This window comes from Temnothorax americanus, unplaced genomic scaffold (genome assembly GCF_048541705.1).
Source record: "Temnothorax americanus isolate GAGA-0224 unplaced genomic scaffold, ASM4854170v1 Scaffold25, whole genome shotgun sequence".
Taxonomy (NCBI): Eukaryota; Metazoa; Arthropoda; class Insecta; order Hymenoptera; family Formicidae; genus Temnothorax; species Temnothorax americanus.
The window spans coordinates 2611474-2629903 of NW_027509391.1; the positions used below are offsets into that span (position 1 = coordinate 2611474).

The 18430-nt window shown below is 46.1% G+C and overlaps 2 protein-coding genes and 1 pseudogene across 3 annotated transcripts; 1 reads left to right on the top strand and 2 right to left on the bottom strand.

Annotated features, from left to right (window-relative positions):
- Positions 1-59: 59 nt before the first annotated feature.
- On the bottom strand, positions 60-4272 carry LOC143899044 (SH3 domain-containing protein Dlish-like). 2 transcript variants are annotated; one of them, XM_077408989.1, is made up of 7 exons: positions 3990-4272; positions 3593-3844; positions 2633-3228; positions 1851-2083; positions 1260-1628; positions 760-1057; positions 60-592 (listed from the first exon to the last, which is right to left on the bottom strand). In XM_077408989.1, the coding sequence occupies exons 3-7, from the start codon at positions 2679-2681 to the stop codon at positions 315-317; spliced, it is 1227 nt and encodes a 408-aa protein (XP_077265115.1). In that variant the 5' UTR covers positions 2682-3228; positions 3593-3844; positions 3990-4272; the 3' UTR covers positions 60-314. The 2 variants fall into 2 exon arrangements, with proteins under 2 accessions (XP_077265115.1, XP_077265116.1); XM_077408990.1 differs by having other exon boundaries at positions 760-1021; positions 3990-4256.
- A 731-nt stretch (positions 4273-5003) lies between these two features.
- LOC143899040 (uncharacterized) lies at positions 5004-15982 on the bottom strand. The gene is made up of 4 exons (XM_077408984.1): positions 15790-15982; positions 13334-15685; positions 12956-13179; positions 5004-12317 (listed from the first exon to the last, which is right to left on the bottom strand). The coding sequence occupies exons 2-4, from the start codon at positions 14465-14467 to the stop codon at positions 11417-11419; spliced, it is 2259 nt and encodes a 752-aa protein (XP_077265110.1). The 5' UTR covers positions 14468-15685; positions 15790-15982; the 3' UTR covers positions 5004-11416.
- Positions 15739-17264, top strand: LOC143899066 (uncharacterized; annotated as a pseudogene).
- Positions 17265-18430: the final 1166 nt, after the last annotated feature.

Genomic DNA, 18430 nt, shown 5'->3' on the forward strand with positions numbered 1-18430 from the left:
TAATATAAATTGCAAGGAACATGCAGGAAAAATGGGTGAAGTGAATGAAAGACCTAAAGTTGCGTTTCGTATTATACGCGCAATCTCTCGTTTATTTCTTAAAAATATCCTCCCATTAGCCTAAGTTCACTTTACTTTTCGCATCATCCGGTCAGTAATCTCATTGGTCGTAGGTATTTAAATAAAATATTAATTTTCTCGCTCTTTACATATACTTGATGACATACAATAGATAAAAGGATGGTACAAAGGATGGTATTGCGAACTTACTTGAAGCAGTAAAGGCAAGTTTTTTCCTTTTCTAACAGTCCGAATTATAAACTAGTCATAGCGGGGGGTCGCGCGTACGCTTTGGGAATGAAACCGTACTTGCGAGTCTTGGGCGCGTAAGCCCAAAGCCAGCCGTCCACCGTTTGATTTCCCAGATCTGCATATATCCAATCGGCCCGTTTCACCGATAGATCATCCGGCGCCTGCGCCTTGTAATCGTAAAGCACCACTAATTCCGTGCCGGTCGTCTCGTCCCGGAAATCTCGCACTCCTTTTTGCTGCAATGACTCGCCTCCCGGTATATTGCTCCCCGTACCTTTGCCTGCAAGATGGATATTGTTAATACAAGTCGATAATTATGGAAAATCGATAACAATTGTGGTCCTACTAGAACTCCTACAAAACTCCAACGGTCTATCATTGATTTATATGTATGTCCTAGCAAATCTTTCCAAGATTTATTTTTCGATGATTCAATAAAGAGCCAACCTGGACTATGAGCCTCTGCGGACGCTGTATTTGTAGTGGCAGTGGTGGCCATTGTGGTGGCGTAAGAATTAAGAACGTGACCGGGATAAACGAAACCGGACGGCACGAAACCCTCGTTGCCGTCGCAATGTCGGAGCACCCAGAACCAATCTGGATCGTCGCGATTCAGCACGGTCACGAATTCGCCCCTCTCAACGCTGAGGTCGTTCTCGTCCCGCGCCACGAACGTGTAAAGAACGATGTATCTTCCGGCTGATGGATCCTGCGGGATGCACAGTAGAATTTCTCGCTGATGAGTCTTCGTCAAACAAGATTAACGAGTGCCATAATGAATTCCTAATTCACAACCATCAATACTTTATTCAAAAAAATTAACAATTTTCAATATCGGGAAGATACCAATTTTCATTGAGGATCCGGATTTATATTTTTAACGCTCGGAGAGATATATTAAATTGGGTGTTAGAGGCATTTTTATAGTACTTCGGCCAGTCAACTACCTTGAAGAAGGGATGCACGTCCGGCTGGGATGATATAGTCTGTATGGAATTCTGGGACTGCGTGATGTTAGAGCGATTGACGTTGACATCCGCGGTGGTGATGTTATTTCGCGCGTAGCTCTCGCAATCCGAGGCTGATCCGGTATCGGTCTGTTGCGTCTCCTGCAGACGGCCCGTGCTGAGAAGATCGCATTCGTTTTCGCTGGACCGCGGCAGCTTCTTCTTCACGTTGTTCAAACTGGCCAGCGTCAATTCGGCCAGCTGCGACGTGTACGGGGCGCAATACGAGTGCGGCACGAAGCCCTCCATACGCGTGTCAGCCGCTATTACGTACACCCAATCGTTTTCTCTGTAAAGCACGTTTACTACCTGAAACGTAAAGGTTCCGATATTAGTACCATCTTATTTTCTAACGAATACATCGTTTCGTTTTTATCTCGTTTGCGATTGTATAATTTTTTATGTGGGCAAAGGTGAGGTAAAAAAATTGCACGTATTATAGAAATTGCTACGTGTGTAATACAAATAGCACACAGCTTGTAATACGTGATTAAACAAAGAAGAGAACAATTCTGTAAATTAATCGCTGACCTGGCCCCTTTTGACTTGAAGTTCGTCGTCCACGCAGGGGGTAAAGTCATGCACAATGACCATTTTACTGTCCGGAGAGAGTCCATTCTCCTTTTCAATGCCGACCCTTACAAGGGTCTCAATGCTCGCGCTTCCAGTTATCCGACCAGGCGGCAATGGCACCCTAGTGCCCAAACCAAGTCCTGTACCTCCCGTCCCACACTCTTTCTCCAAATTAAAGTTGTGTGTTCCGGCTATTTGAAATTAGCAATTTATCATAAATGCAAGTAAATTTACGTACAACTTAAACATAAAATAAAATTGATTCGTCTAAGAATTTTACAAAAATTTCATACAATTTTTCAAATAATAAAATTATTTCTGAAAGAGAGAAAAAAGAATCCCTAGATTACGAAAAGAATTATTTCTGACGTATGTTTGCAAGACACAGCAACAAAAATTATTTCAATTACGATGAAAATTGGCTTCGCACTTCGGAAAAGCGACAGTAATGGTAATCGACTTTAAAATAGACGCTTTTTCGCGGAGGCGATCTCGCATTTTCCGACGGAGAGAAAAATCGAAAGTCGCGCGTAATCAATCGGTGCATGAACTCGGCCCGGCTCGCTCTTCGCGGAGGCTACGGCATGGCCGAAGCTGCATAACCGGTCCCGAGCAACAGGTGATCGGGCCGAATGTGACAACTGGCCCTCGCGACCGAACTGCCATGCCCTCGGTCTTCCCTTCACTCTCCGCCTCGCTTGCTCTTTCTCTCGCTCTCTTTCTGCGACTCGTTTACTCACGTTTCTTCTTCTTTCCGCGACGTATGCGCACAGGGCACAGAAAGGCCATTCTGCGGGTCGTTCACGGAGCTCGCTCCGAAAATTCTCACATCTCCAACGCGGCGACCATCCGCCTCATGCGGAATGCGCGCATCCGATCTCTCTCTCGCCGCGGCTGTATATATATTATATATATGTATATAATGTATGTGTTACACTGAGGAGATCCACGCGGAAGGACGCGGTGCCGAGGAAAGAGAATGCATCAGGTTGAAACTGAAATCTGGCCGTCACGCGATCGCGCTGGAATCGAGGCACGGCACACCTTCCGCAACGGCGATCGGACGCGTTCTCCGCGTTCCCTTCCGTTCGGCGTTCACCGTCGGGTTCTCACGGGTCCTCAGGGGCTCGGGACACCACAATCGCGAATTAATCCTGGACACGGCAGGTAGAGAGCGCTACGGGATGATGATGCGAGACCCTTGGCCGGTTCCCGTTAAATTTTCATGACTCGGACGAGATCGACACTATGCTGAGCATAGTATATACTCCCTGAGACTTGAGAAGACCAGAGAAGACTCACATCAGATGAACGAGCTGAAGATATTTTGTGGGCACTAAAAATATAATACGTACTCTCGTTAGTATATAGGGGCAAATGGAATAATAATAATAATTAATATGTAAATGATAAATGAGGAGATGAAGAGATAAAAATGAAAATAAATTAGTAATAACAAGGAATTTGCTTTAAAAGAATGGCTGCAATGTAAGCTTTTCTTTTAGTTTACTCTTTTATTTTTCTTTTGCTTTACCTTTAATTTGTAAATAAACATCTTCGTAAGAAAAATATAGATACTGATCAGTCTATAGCAAGTAAACTGTCAACAGGTAGAAAGCAGATGCGAGTAAAAAGTGGTATCCACTCCGCATAATAAGTTTATTATAAACCATAGAGATAAACTATTACTTATAGCTTACCAGCTACGAGCTTGCAAACAAGAGTATCCGTTGAACGCGCATTCCGCTGGATTTCTGCCGTTAATCCGTTAATCAATTACTTGATTTTCGCTGTCAATCCGCCGTCATAACTTTCACTGTAATTCCACCAACAATATTCCACATAAGTTCTGCATCAAAACCATCATTTTTCTACTGAAAAAAATTTGTAGCAAACGTAAAGTCTAATTTCGACTGACTTGGCTGTTCCGGTTAGATTTTTACTCGGAGAACCTAGAAAATGTATAAGATAAATATCTATTATGTCATTTTATCTTTGGGTCTGTTTATAATAACCGCTGGCTGCGCTTGTTCAGCAGAGTTTATCTTTTTCACTCCACTTTGGAAGGAAAAAGATAAACTGCGCTTTATAGAATACCTGCATTTATGTAAATTTATCTCCACTCATCTCTCTCTCTCTCAATTCTCTCCCTTTCACTCCCTCTCACACTCTCATTCCAAGACAAAGAGGTTAAGCGAGGAAGGCTATAAGGCCATGGTCTCTTGAGCTTCGAAAAATCGCCGGGGTTATCGGGATAACAGGATGAGCGAGGAGGTTATGCGAGAGGTGGCAGCAATAAAATTCGATTCGAATCTCCGCGCTCCTAACCTAATTGAAGTTGCCTCTCGAGATCGTCTCCAACGTCACGTTAACCAACCTGAAAATCTCAAAATTCAAAATTCGGATTCGCAGCTCACTTCATCTCTTCCGAATTACAGTTCCCTAGAGGGCGCGAAATTTGAATCGGATTTGACTCGTGCCACCTCTCGTAACCTCCTCGCCCATTCTGTTCTCCCGATAACTTCGACGATTTTTGGACGGCATCGAGAGCCACGTGTTTCGCAACTCTCGTCTAACCTCCTTCCTTAATTGGCGTAGACAAAGAGAAAAGCTACGTAAATGCAGATATACTATATGTATAAAGCGTAATTCGAAATAGAATAATTATAATCCCAGTGAAAAATAAAGATTTTATTTAGAATAAATTGATCTTGTTGTAAAAATCGTCTTTCGTATATTCAAAAATTTAGTAGCATTTCTTTAAATATATCTGACGAAAGAAGATAATGTAATATAAAAGGAAATGAAAAATAGAAAGCAACCCAGTTAGCAGAGTGACGTCAAATGACGTATTAATAACTCGCGTAAATAACGTCTCTAACGTCAACAATACGTAATTAAGACGCGTTTAAACGTCGTCCTGTGTTACCTGGAAATGAGTACCCGCAATAATTATATTTTTCCAATTAAATTTTTTCGTTTAACGAAAGGGTTTACTATCTTATCATATAACGAAATAATATAAGAAACTTGAATGTTATTTTCATTGAACTAAAATGAAATTTCGAAGAGCAACGGGCGACGACACGGAGGGTAAAACATACACGAAGATTTTGCTCGAAACTTGCTTTTATTGTATTCAATTAATATAAACGACGCGGTGGTATATTCGTTCTTGTCTATATAACAGAGCTCTTCCGGACTTATGCTTAACAATTGCGGGTATTACTTGTTGGTTTTTTCGTCATCTCTTTCTGGAAAATATTCCTATATATATGTACAGTTATTATGTCAGTAATTGTGCCGAATATTTAGTCGTTAGATTTGCGGATCGACTACTTTAGGTATACCATTAACGTTATAACTCCGGTTAATATATGAGACCGTAGAAATGCTTCTATATATATATACTACTCTTAATGCTTCAGGCGTACAGAAATCGCGAGATTTTAACGAAGGATCGTTTGTACGTGTGTGTTGATCGTGTATGTGTGTGCGCGGTGTGTAATATGTATGGCTGTGAAATAGGTACAAAATCGATTCGGTACAAAATCGTCCCTATTTTTTTTTTTTTTTTTTAATAATACAGCGCAACTACATATCCACGGCGAAGACGAAACTTCGAGAACGTAGCGGGCCGAGCTCTTTATAAAATGAAGTTCCACCGTATTATCCGGGGTAAATTTATCGCGGTGCACACAGATACGATCACGATTGGATAAGATCTCGTATAAGCCGCGAAAGAGAGCCGGGGCGCGCGCTCGTCGTCGCTAATTTATTATGCCCTCGCGGTTCTTACAATAACCGCGAGGGCGTAGAACACTTTAAAGAGGAGCGATCGATCGATTTTCTCTTCGTTTCTTCTTCCTTCTTCGTCTTATTCTCTCTCTCTCTCTCTCTCCGTGGGGAGGGGATTTACAAAATTCGAGAGAACAGGAGGTCAGACTTTGTACTTTCGTATTGCACTTTGTTGTGTGTATAGTTCAATGACACGTTGGAGTTCTTAAGAATTATAAATCCTAGCGCAGTCGCGAGATATTCTTTTTACTCTAATGCTCGACACAATTCTTCGCGGATCGATGCAATAAATAAAAAAAAAAAAAAAAAAAGAGAGAATATATATTTTTTTATAATATATATTATATATTACAATATAATATATATTTTTGCAATATATATATATATGTATATAGATTTTCCTAACTTTTATATATATATAAATATATATAAAAATTGAGAAAATAAACTATACTGCGTACAAAAAAAATCTCGTTAGCTTTCCTTCTGCTTTCTTGGAGCTCGCGCGACGCGTTCTTGGTGCGCGTCTATTAAATAATTTTTCCGCTATTTCCACCGTTAAATAAATTTACGATAACAATATCAGACAACAGCGTCTCGTACCCAAACGACAAAAAAATTGTCTAGACGACGTCGTAAAAAGGTGATATTAAATAACTTTAAAAATTTAGAATGTCTACACAAAGTGTCTAAACAAACGCCTCCAAAATTTAGGACGTTTCTAAAGAATATTTAAAAGGTATCTAAAAGGCGTTGAAAAATTTTTTAAAACGCCCGAAAGACGGCTAAACGATATCTAAAAAATTTAGAACATCTAAAAAGGATGTTTAAACGGCGCCTTAAAAAATTAAGACGCCCAGAGAATGTTTGAACGATCGTCTCAAAGATCGAGGACATTCAAGAGAATATCTAAATGACGTACATCTTGAAAAAATCTCGTACGCTCGAAAAGACGTTCTCGCGGACATTTGTGAAGTCTGGGATGTGTGTGGCTCTGTAACCAGCGCGCAGATACGGGGATATTGGCTTTTCTCGAGCAGAACGCATAGAACGCAGAGATTTCGTGTGTTGTCGCGTTTACAGATTATATCGCCGATTATAGGTCACTATTTGTCGCTATTGGAATTTCCGCTAAGTTGCAGTTTAGATATACGGCGGCGCGTCGCGGGGCAAAGTCCTCGTCTTCGCGCCACGCAACGATATTCCGCATCTCAGCCTGTTTATTTCGTTATCGCACAAACGCTCATATACGCCTTATCGTCTATTCAAATAGCTTATTTTCCTCCTCGGCGTGCGCGTACGCGTGTGCGTTGCACGCACACGTCTCTCTGGGTATCGAACGGGCGCGGGCGCGGGCGCGCGATCTTGCCTTTATACGATTCTCTTGTTTTCGCAATAAGTTAAAGATAGAACGACAAGGTACATGTACATATATAACGTCGGGCACGTGTACGCGCGCGCCGTACATTCGACGATAATGATATCGCCGATAACACGCGCGTCATCGGCGCCGATGGATTGGACGAAAATCCGCGCGATTTCGACGAATGGTGCCGGGATGAGAGATGAATGATTTTTCTAATCGGCATATACTATATATCGCGAAGCGAGATATATAGATACGAGGGAGGTACACACACACACGCACGCACACGTGTAGGTCGTATCAGCTATAGCACTTTACAAACCGTGTTTCGAAAGTCAGACTAAACATATAATAACAATAGAGATAATATTAGCGAAGCGTACGATAAAAATCACTTCCGACGTCTGCTCCCGGGAGCTCGCTGGTCAAACGGGTGTCAGCAATGTTTCGACATATCGTGCGCTTTTGCGCGTCATATAATTATATATTATATATTCAAGACGCATGTGTGTCTCTCGAATATCGCCCTAACGTGATCCAATTAATATACAATCCCCTTTCTTCCCTTCTCCTGAAATCGGGCATCGTACGCGTATACGTACTCTCCATTTCTCTTTTTGTAATTTGTCAGTATATATTTCCGTCACGAAAATGAAAATACATCGTCCCCGCGAAAGTGAAATACATTTTTTTTAAGTCATGGCAGTTTACACGATTCGCCGAAACCGAAATTCGCCTCTTTCCCTTCTTTTCATTATACGCAGACTTCAAACGTTATATATTCGAAACCGATCTGTATTATATGATTATTTAGGTATTACGAATTATCTTTTTACTCTTTACGTCCTAGGTAAACTCTACGATAAACTGAGTGTGTGTATTGTATGTACGTGTGTATGAAAAACATAGACTATTACATTCTTTTATACCTTTAGGTGGGATGCTTATCTTACTGTAACATTACACACAATGTAACGTATCTTATGTATATTGACCGAATGTTACATAGGGCATATATAATAAATGTATTCTATATTCTATACATCGTCGCGATTACCTCATACATCGTCAGCTTTATATTAACAGATTGCTTTGAAAATCTAACATTTACTCCAAATCACATCATCCAGAATCGAGTACCCGCGGTGAGTTCATTTCTTTTTCTCGTTCTCTCTTTCCTATGAGCATATGGAAACGCACGATCAATTTCTCGCTGCTTCTCGTCCCCAATTTTTCCTTTTTTTTTTTTTTAATTTCCCGATGAAGAATTAACTGGCACTGCCGTAGCTATATTTGAAAACAAGAGAAAAGAGATGAAGAGAAAAGACAAATGTTATATATACGATAAGAGATCTTCGAAGCAGTCTCGGCATATGTATATACGCGTGTATATGTTTTCGATACGCAATCATGTATTTAATCGGCATGTTTTGCTACACAATGGAAATACAATGCAAGTGTATACGGTTTACGTTGTCGTACAGCTATCATATCGCTGACCGCGGGGACGTGTATAAACGGACGTGCGTGCCCATCATACCATCCCCGTGTCAGTTTCTCGTATCCTGCACTTGGGCACACGTAAAAAGCAATTGTATCTCGAAAAGAAAATTTCAGTCGGTATAAAATCAAGATTACACCTTTAAGGTGGGTATACAGGCCGAGCGAACGAATATAACAAACGAAAGAGTGAGGATTTTAAATTTCTTATTTGGCACCTCCTTTGACGTACCGTCTTACTTTAATCAGTCCGAACGCGAAACCAACGTTAACAAACCGTTCCGTTTGCATTATGTATGATGAACGCATCTTTGAAATTTCCACAAAGTTCACCTTCGCCAATCGCTCGCTCGTGTACACCCACTTTTACAAATATATTCGAGTGATAAGTCTATAATTTAAATCGAAGATTGTTATATCGTGTCACTGGGAACTCCGTCAAAATATTCGGACGACAAAATAAAAGTATTGCGTAATATGGTAAAGAGAAAAAAAAAATAATGAGGGATAAAAAGGCAAACATCTCTATCACGCATTTCTCGATTGTATGTGCAATAAATGACAACAGAGTCCGTAATAAAACTTACCCTCTTGCGTATATAATATCTCGTATATATGTATTTTCTTTTCTGTATCTACATCCTCTTTTATACACGTGCATATAATATCTTGCTTGTTTGTTCATGCTTCAATTATATATACTTCGTATGAATATATTAAAAAAATCTATTTCTCCCTTTATATTGTGGCGTATAATATAATTTGATACACGGAGACATTTTCGTATATATATGGAGTATTCTCATGCAGAAAAAATATCTGTATAGAAATAAAAAAAAATCAATCCACATACAGACAAATTATGTCCAACATAATTTAACACTCGGTCTCTGCTAAAAACTCGAAAGACACACAGAAATCGCGCGGCCAGAGCTGATAGCGTCTTCCTCTCTCCGCTTTAAGATATTTCTCTCTTTAGGTAATTTTTCGATGTTGACAAAACTGGAAACGCTACTCTCAGCACGGCCAACATTTTCTGCCCATCTCCCGTTCTCTCTTTCACAGTAGGACCATTTTTCATATATATATATATATTAAATACAACTAAAATGATATGTATCAACAATAATATATGTACAAAATAAATATATATATATATTAAAGATGTGGGTTCTCCAGCTGCGAATTTTCGTAAAAATATCATATATTAATAACAAAACATTATTCAACAGAAATTATATACAGTACGTGTCTACACGTACGATTCGATCAATAGAATTCTCGTTACGCTTTTAGCCGCGATCCCGAAAAAAAGCATATACATTTTTAAGAGAATATTTAGAACATTTTTGAAAAAAGAAAAAAAAACAACATGGCGATCGTCGACGATTCGTTTATAGTGAATTATTGTGTATATAAATCACTTTTCTTATGCCAGTAATAAATTAAACGATTCGATAATCACGTAAATACTTGAAAATTCAAGAAACAATCGAAAATACGTTATTATCAACGATGATTCGAGTTATGGTCCTACTGTAGGTACCAAATAAATAATTTAAAAAAACGCAAATTTCTTTTTCTCTCCTCACTTTCTTATTGACGTGATTAGGCTTGGACCGAGCTTTTTCGTCGAATAAAAAAGCAGATCCTACTTATACGCATTAATCACAAGATTTTTAGTCGTTAGCGAGTCGGTTTTGGAACGTGTATATAACGTTCTGGGCAATTACGATGTAGTACGAGCTGCTGGAACACACCCAGGTTTATGCTTACAGCATACCTAGAATAACAATATAGCACCTAGGTTTTTTGTACTTTAACATTATTTCGTCATGATACTGTAATTAGTTATAAACATACACCTATGATGCCACAATGTATTTACATTATGCGATCATGACTACCAAGATGTGAATGGAAAGCAATCTAAATTCATTCTCACTAGAAATCTCTCGCACGCATACGCACATTCTTTCTCTCCTCACTCTTTCTTATCACTCACATGTTCAAGAATCAGAATTATATAGTAAAAATCTTTCTTTACACACTTTTCGTATATATTAAATATATACGAAATGTCCTTTAAATGTAATCGTTTTATTGACGCGGTGTAATCCATTAAATCTACCTCCCCTGTTTCGATATAATACAATATCTACATTCGATTTTAATAAAAAAATCGACCGATACAAGTATACCTGACGTCGCTGTCCAACTCGTGGTATCGGTTTGCCACATCTCCCACCGGGAGTATCACTCTTTCATCAAATCCGTTAACATCACCCATGGTTGGGAGACGAAATGTCAACGGAGCAACACGTTTGTCTTCGCGGCACCATAGACTCGACAAGTCGAAATTCATTTCGGAAAAGGACGCGTATCTTTTTTTTTTTCGTTATTCGCGGAACGCTAAAATGCAAACAGGAAGTGGACGTATCGCGCGTAGCTATCGACAGACATGGAAGGCAAGCTATCGTCGCTGACAGTGGTTGGTCGGTCGCTCGGTTCGAATTTCACGAGATATGAGTATGAGCGCGAGGACTCCATCAGCCCGATGTTTTGAGTTGGACAGCACGTGTTTTACTTACCTAGTAAAAACTCCGAATTATCTGCGATAACGTTTAAAGGCTTGTCGCGTATCACATAAACCTAGACAGTTTATCGTTTAGTTTAAAATCGTAAATATATATGTATATATATGTGTGTGTATATATATATATATATATATATATATATATATATACCTAACGTAACTAAACTCAGTGCATGCTTATTCGGCCAACGGATGAGCGTCGTCGCGGTAATCGCTGAGCAGTTGTGGGTGTATGTGTGTTAAATAACTTCCGCGTTATCCTAATCACTGATCCGACTCGTTATTGGTCGCTACGCTGGCGGGCTTAGACTCTTTATCGTTCGATGGTAAACTCGCAGCAGCGTCAGTCTCCTCGTTGCCGCCCTCGGTGCTGTCGGCCGCGCTGGAACGCGGCGCCGTCGCCGTCGTCCCTGTCGCATCCTCCTTCTTGTCTTGACTTTCATCGTCGACGACGACGGCAGTGGATTCCTGCTGCTGCTGTAATTTCTGCATGTGCAGTTGACTGCGTAGCTTCGAGATTTCACGAGCATCCGATCGCCGATGATGTCGCAGCTGCGCGTACTCCAACGCCACGCGATGCGCCAGCTCTATCACGTCCTGCGGCACGTCCAGTGCCTTCAAACGTTCCTCGAGATCCGCCGCTGCGGCACCATCCGTGTCGGAATCGCTTTCCGACGGCGAGGAGGTGCCGACTTCGGAGGAGGCCGCCAGCGGTGTAGGTTCCACGCTTACAGTGGACGATGTCACCGCCGCGCTGCTCTCCTCCTCCTCGCCTTCCTTCTCCTTTCTGTCCTTTGGCAGCGCCGCCTCCTTCTTATTTTCATCAGACATATAGTACAGAGGATAAGAACCAATATCCGGCGCTTGACTCGGCGACGTTTTCTCTATCTTAACACTGGCGGACGACAACAGCTCCTGTTTCTCACACGTGGGACTCGAAGAGCGATGACTGTGACGACGATGTTCGTGATGATGCCGTCGTTGCTGATGAACAGACGAGGGTGGCGGTATCTGACTTATTTGTGCGGGTGCCGGTATAGGCGCCAACGCCACATTAGGTTGGAAATGCGGCTCGAAACGCTCACACTCCGAAAGCGGGACGACTCGCTCGGGATGCTGCAGTACGGGCGGACCTCGACTGAGATAAGCAGGCACCAACGATGAACTGTCAACAGAAGCAATTTTTATTTTAATTATGGTCGGCGTTGTTTCGGCGGTTAAGTATCTGACGATATAATCGCCACACTTATTTCACGTGAAATAGAATGCGATGTCGGACTCCGAACGAGAGAGTGAAGTTCTTTGTCCGATCCGTCAATGTAGCGTTTATTTTATAAAATTAGAGCGCGATTATTCACGTCGTTTCCATTCGTCGATCGAATTTTCATTCCCCGGAATCGGTTGCGCGGATTCTGTTTTTCGTAGAATCCGACCTGACTCTCGGAATCTTTCTAAAACGTTTTGAAAACCCTCAGCTGATCGTCAGTGTGGTTTGTCGACCGAGCTACGAAGATCTAAGAATTTGATGTATGCGATAAACGGATAAAACATACGTAGGTGCATTAACGAAACAACCAATGTAAAAAAAAATTAGAATTAATTACAATATATCAGATTATTCCGAGAATCGTTACAATTGTTTACCTTTCCGCGCTAACAGGTTTTACTATACGAGTGTGCGCGGCTGTTAGGAATACGCGAGGATGTATACGTGTATATATGCGCTTCTAAAGCGAGAGTCTAAATAATCGAAAAATTCTCGCTGCGTAGCTAGAATCGTGGCGATGCGATCGCCATACTTACTTGTCCCTGTGCTTGCAATTGCCCGTAGCATTCCAAGGTTGAAAAGCTGCGCCTCTGGCAGCGAGCTCGAAAACCGCCCATTGCATCTGCAAGTAGGAATCAGTGGCGATTTGGGATACAGGATGGTACATCGCCAAACCGTTGCCATTGTAGATTCCAGCACAGTCGTCCTTCCCCACGTCCTTCTTTGTGCGCTTAATCAATCTCTCGTGCTCATGTCGCAGCTAAAATAGATATTTGGGTCCATATATACTCTCCAGATATATTAAGCGACGTTGTATTTAATTTTGCGTTCGCCGCTTTAAACATACACGCATTTGTAACATTAAAATTATCATTTTATTTTTGAAGAGAAAAACACATCGAGCGAGATAATACCTCTAGCTTTCGCTTGGAGTTCAACACAAGATGCCTCTCCTTCAGCTCCCGAAAGAGGCTGAGCGATTTGTTGTAGTGTTGTTGATCACGGGAGAGCAACAGATACGACCGCCAGTTGGCGGAATCAAAACCCCAGTGGCAGGTGCGGTTCTCCAGAGATCTGTGAGCGTGCCTCACGAAGCGTTGCGGAGAAAACTGATAGCCACACTCCAGGCACTCGATGCACACAGAGTCGTCCGTCTCGAACAGCTTCGGATCGAAAATGCCCTTGCACTTGCCGAAACATTCGTGATACACTTTGAACTTAACAATCGTCTCCTCCTCTTCCTCGTTCTTACACGTTTTCTTATCGAGACAGTCCGGCGCCGCCGGGCCGATCTGGGTGGGATCGCAGGACTCCGTCCGTAACAGCAGAGCACTGACGAGCCTCTCGGCGTCGGTTTGGGTGATGAGGCCGCAGGACGGCGCGTTGCGCGGCAGGATGCCCGAGTGCTTGAGCTCCTCGAGCTGATCCCGGGTGCAGCGCGAACAATAAATCTGGAGCTCGTCGCACACCTGATTGATCTGCTGCAGGGAAAAGTTCTGCAGCACCGTGTTCAGTATCTGCGGCAGGCACAATCTCCTCTCGCCGCCCACCACGAAGCACGAGATCCTCTCGCCCTCGAGGATCGTCTCGCACCTCTCGGAGCAGCTCTGATCCGGCGCCGTGAGTATCGGTATCTGAAACTCGAGCTCGCGCTTCTCGCAGCCGACCTTCGGACGGTCCGCCGCCGTCGTCGCCGCCGCCGCGGGACGGGCGTCCTCGTCCGAGTCCTCCAACGAGCGAGGCGCCTTCGGGACGGGCGTCAACGTCTCGCGAACCTCCTTCTCGACTAAGCTCTTGGGCGGTTGCGACTCCACGGGTGACTCCGGACCGCGGTTGGCCGCCGCCTGACGACCGACAGCGGGCGGCGAGAAGCACGAGGTCGCCGACTGTCGCTCGTGCAGCAGGGCCTTACAGTCCATGCCCAGCAGGGCCGAGCTGGGACCCTGCAGGCTCTTGACGGCCGACAGCTGATAGGTCTTGAGGACGGTCTTCAACTGCGGACTGTACGACTGGCCGGCGGCGGTACTGCCGGGCAACAGCGTCTCCATTGTGCGCGCGTATCCGAGAAGCGCGTTCTCCCCCAGAGAAAGAGGACGACGACGACGGGAGGAACGGAGCGCGAGAGCGCGGGCAACGATATCAACCGCCACTCCAACCGTATGCTCCGACACACACGCCGCACGGTGACGGATCTCTCTCAGCACATTCGATTATCGCTTTGTATTTACGTAGTTGACGTACACAATATTCCAATATTCCGTATTACACTCGGACCATCCGGCAATTTATTTATGTCGCGGATGTCAAGACAGCAGGACCGGGCACTAGCGCGACAACAACTCGGCTTCCTCGCGATTCCACTTCCATGTTACTCGGTCCCAGCGCGTCGCCGTCGCCGTCGCCGTCGTCGTCGTAGCGCGGCCTCCACCACGTTCCTCGCGCTCGCTCGCGGATCGACGTGTCGCGCCGCGAGACAGACGCGGGTCCATCCTCTCCGTGCCGAACGGGGTATTCTAACCCGCGCTACGAGGCCCCCTCCTCGGTCGTTCTCTTTCTATTTTTTTTCTCTCTCTCTCTCTCTCTTCTTCTTCTCGCTCACTCCGCTCTCGTCCGGCACGAGAGGCCGAGTTACACGCGTATAACCCGTTCGCGCGTCCTTCCTTCCTCCCTATGTCCGCCCCTCCCGCCGCGGCAGCATTACGCGTCGCCGACGAAGATAACGATGCGACTACCGCCGCGACCCGCGATCCCGCGATGCCACCACTTCCACGTACAACATGATAAAGCCGCTAGCCGCTCTCGGCGTCCGTCTCTCTCGTCCCCTTTGTCCGCGGTTCTCTCTCTCTCTCTCTCTCTCTCTCTCCGCTTCTATCCCTCGCGCGCGCTTTCGCGGGCAGAAAAGCGCGTTAACGCGGAGATCGTACGCAGCGAGCGCCGTCCTCCGAACGAGAGAGCCTCCTCCTCGCGAGTTCCCTCCGTTTCCGTCGCGAACTCCCCTCTCGTTCTCTCCTACTGCCCTCTTCCTCCTCCACTTCGTCGTCGTCTCGTCGTTTGTCGTCTTCTTCTTCTTCTCCACCACCACCACCAGCTCCTCCTCCTCCTCCTCCTCCTCTTCTTCCTCCTACGGCGGCGACGGCGGTTTTCAACGCGACGTTCTCGCAGCCGCGAATTCGATGCGCGACGAAAGCAGCACGGTCACGGATACGGCGGGCCAACGATCCATAGCGGGGCGGGGGGCCAAGTCTCACAGTCTTATCGAACGCAATCTACGGACAACGAAATGGGACATGCTTTATATACACACACACACACACACTATATGTGCACTATATATAACGTATATGTCTGCTGTCTATTTATCGTCGCTCACGTTGCTCACTGCGCGCGCTTCTATTTATCATCTCTCCGTCCGTCACACATCACCACGGCACGGCGCACTGCTGATGTCGCGGATGGTGCGGTGCACGTTATCAGCGTCGGCCGTCCCGTCGACGACATTCCCCCGATTCCCCACCTCCTTGCTCTTCCTCCTCCACCTCCTCGTCGTCGCTGTCGCTGTCGCTACTGGCGTCGCCGACGATCGCTATCGGGACGCCGCGCCACCGCGCGCGCGGCCAACAACAACGAGGATGTCGGCGATGATACGTCCGACGTCCGGCGAAATATTATCGCATCACTGGAGCGCGACCACCAGCACGACTGGCATCGTCAGACGAGCGATTTACCCGTCGGCACGTCGCGACGCAATGGCGTATCGATCGCGACGACGGCGACGACGGCGGCGGCGGCGGCGGCGACGGCGGTGGCGGCGATAGCGGTGGCGGAGCACGCACCGTACGATCCGTATGATCGTGGACGAGACGACGACGGGTAGCCGACACTCGCAGCGGGAGCACGCATATTTCTTACCGCGCCGCGAGAGGAGCCGATTACGACGATTCCGTTCCCGGGCGACGACGTGGAAACCGACGGACCATCCGCCGCATGGGAGTTCACGCACGCACGAGCTGCGACGCGAATATTTATCTGTCTCTCCTACTCTCTCTTTCTCTCTGTTTCTCCTCGTGCACAGACGCTTAACGAGACAAGAGACAACGGCGGGCAGGCCTCCGCGATATATGCGTACGCTTTTCACGCACGCTTCTCCTCCTCGCTCGCCGCGCTTTCTTGGACGACGACCGTGCGTGGATGTGTTCCGTCTCTCGTTCGTTCCTCTCTTTCTCTCTTTCTATCCCGTTCCCGCCTTCCCGCTCCGCGAAGTCTTTTTGCCCTGACGCGCGCGAGGGGAGGGGCCCTTCTCCACGCTTTTTTGCTCTTTCTCCTTCTCTCCCTCTCTCTCTTTATCTTGCTCACTCCCTCGGCGATGTCCGCGGCTGTGCCGTACACATGCGCGCGCGACCGCGTAAACACGAGACGAGAGCCGGAGACGGCGGACGGCGGACGGCGGACGGCGGAGCCCTTGAGAGACTGTCTCCTCTCATGCGGAATACACGCGCGCACTCTCGCTTTCTGGCTGTGTGCGTGCGCACGTACGGGCACACTTTTCGCACGTACACGTGCAGCGTTCAACCGGCTCGGCTCCATGTACCGCGTGGCGAGAAAGTAGCTTGCAGACTTGCTTCTTTACTCTAATTGACGCTCGCCTGCAACACGATACCTTTTCATTAAGTTTCTTTGCATTTCTGTCCAATGTTGAATATCGTTCGAGTTTTATTTGAGATAGTTTTGAGATCGGAAGAGGATATAAGGATTCGTCGTCTACCTGACGGACCAACGGCAAGGCAACGCTGGTCTCCGATCGCTTTACGCAAGAACGTAGCTCTTTCGAGGTTTCCCTCCTTTTGAATCCTCGATCGCGGTCTCCGGGGTCTTCCTGTTCCCGTTGGAATCCTACGTTTAACTTCTCAGAGGCACCCGGTACGTGCACGCGCGCGTTTCTGCACGCACGCCTCTTGGTGTGCGTGCCGCGAGCTCCGCTCGGCCGCGCGCACGCGTCCGCTCGGTGGTAAAGAATCACCGTAAACTCGGCATGCCTGTCTCGTTCCCCTCTACGAGCATCGCGGCCGCCACGGCGGCGACGAAGACGACGAAGACGACGTCGGCCACTCCTCCTCCCTTTTCTTCCCCCTTCTCGCGACAACCGGCCACCTACCGCACACCACCGCGCCTGTCGCGAACCGGAGTAAGAAAACAACAGACCGATGTTACTACATCGCCGTGTATGATCCACGCGAAACGCTCGTATTATTTTAGACTAATTATCATTAATTATATATACCGGTGCGCTCCTTGCGATCTTGGTCCTCCCCCCCCCACAGGCGTTTTTCTATCGCCTCATGCTTTGTTCCTACAGCTACAACGCCTGCGACGCGTGTGGATCGCGTATACGTGGATCTGGTATTTAGGATAGAAGGAAGAAGCCTGCTTGTGTAGCACTCGGGATGTCGGACGTCGGTATCGCTCCGCGCGCGGACTATTGTCTCAGCTTGGTCCAGGATGAGGATGCGGCGTGATAGAAAGCAGATAAGGATTTGATCTAATCTAGGACTTCCAGGACGCGCTGAAGAGGATTTCATCAAATCCGTGACACATACCGACATCTAAAAATATAATAAACGATAAGAAAATGCGGAGACCAGATGAGAGAACAATTTTTAACTTTATCACCCATTACGAATTTTCTCTCCGTCTCCGTTCCACGGTCCTGATGGTCAGACGGGGTCAGACCCCTGCGGCCCCCTCGCCGCGTCGCGCGACGCCCGAGAAAAGCAGGTGTGTGCGCGTCATACGCGTGTGTACCGATCCACACACACACGCGCGCGCGCGCGCGCGCGATCCGACGTAGGCCGTAGGCCGCAACGCGCAATGCGGTCGGCGGCACGCGTCTGTGTGAATCGGACGCCGACTGGCCGACAGCCGTCTAGTCGTGTAGTCATGTGACCTTCCCGTCAAAATAGCTTGCGTACCTCCCCGCGCGTTACGCACACGCACACTCGTAGCCACGGCGCGTG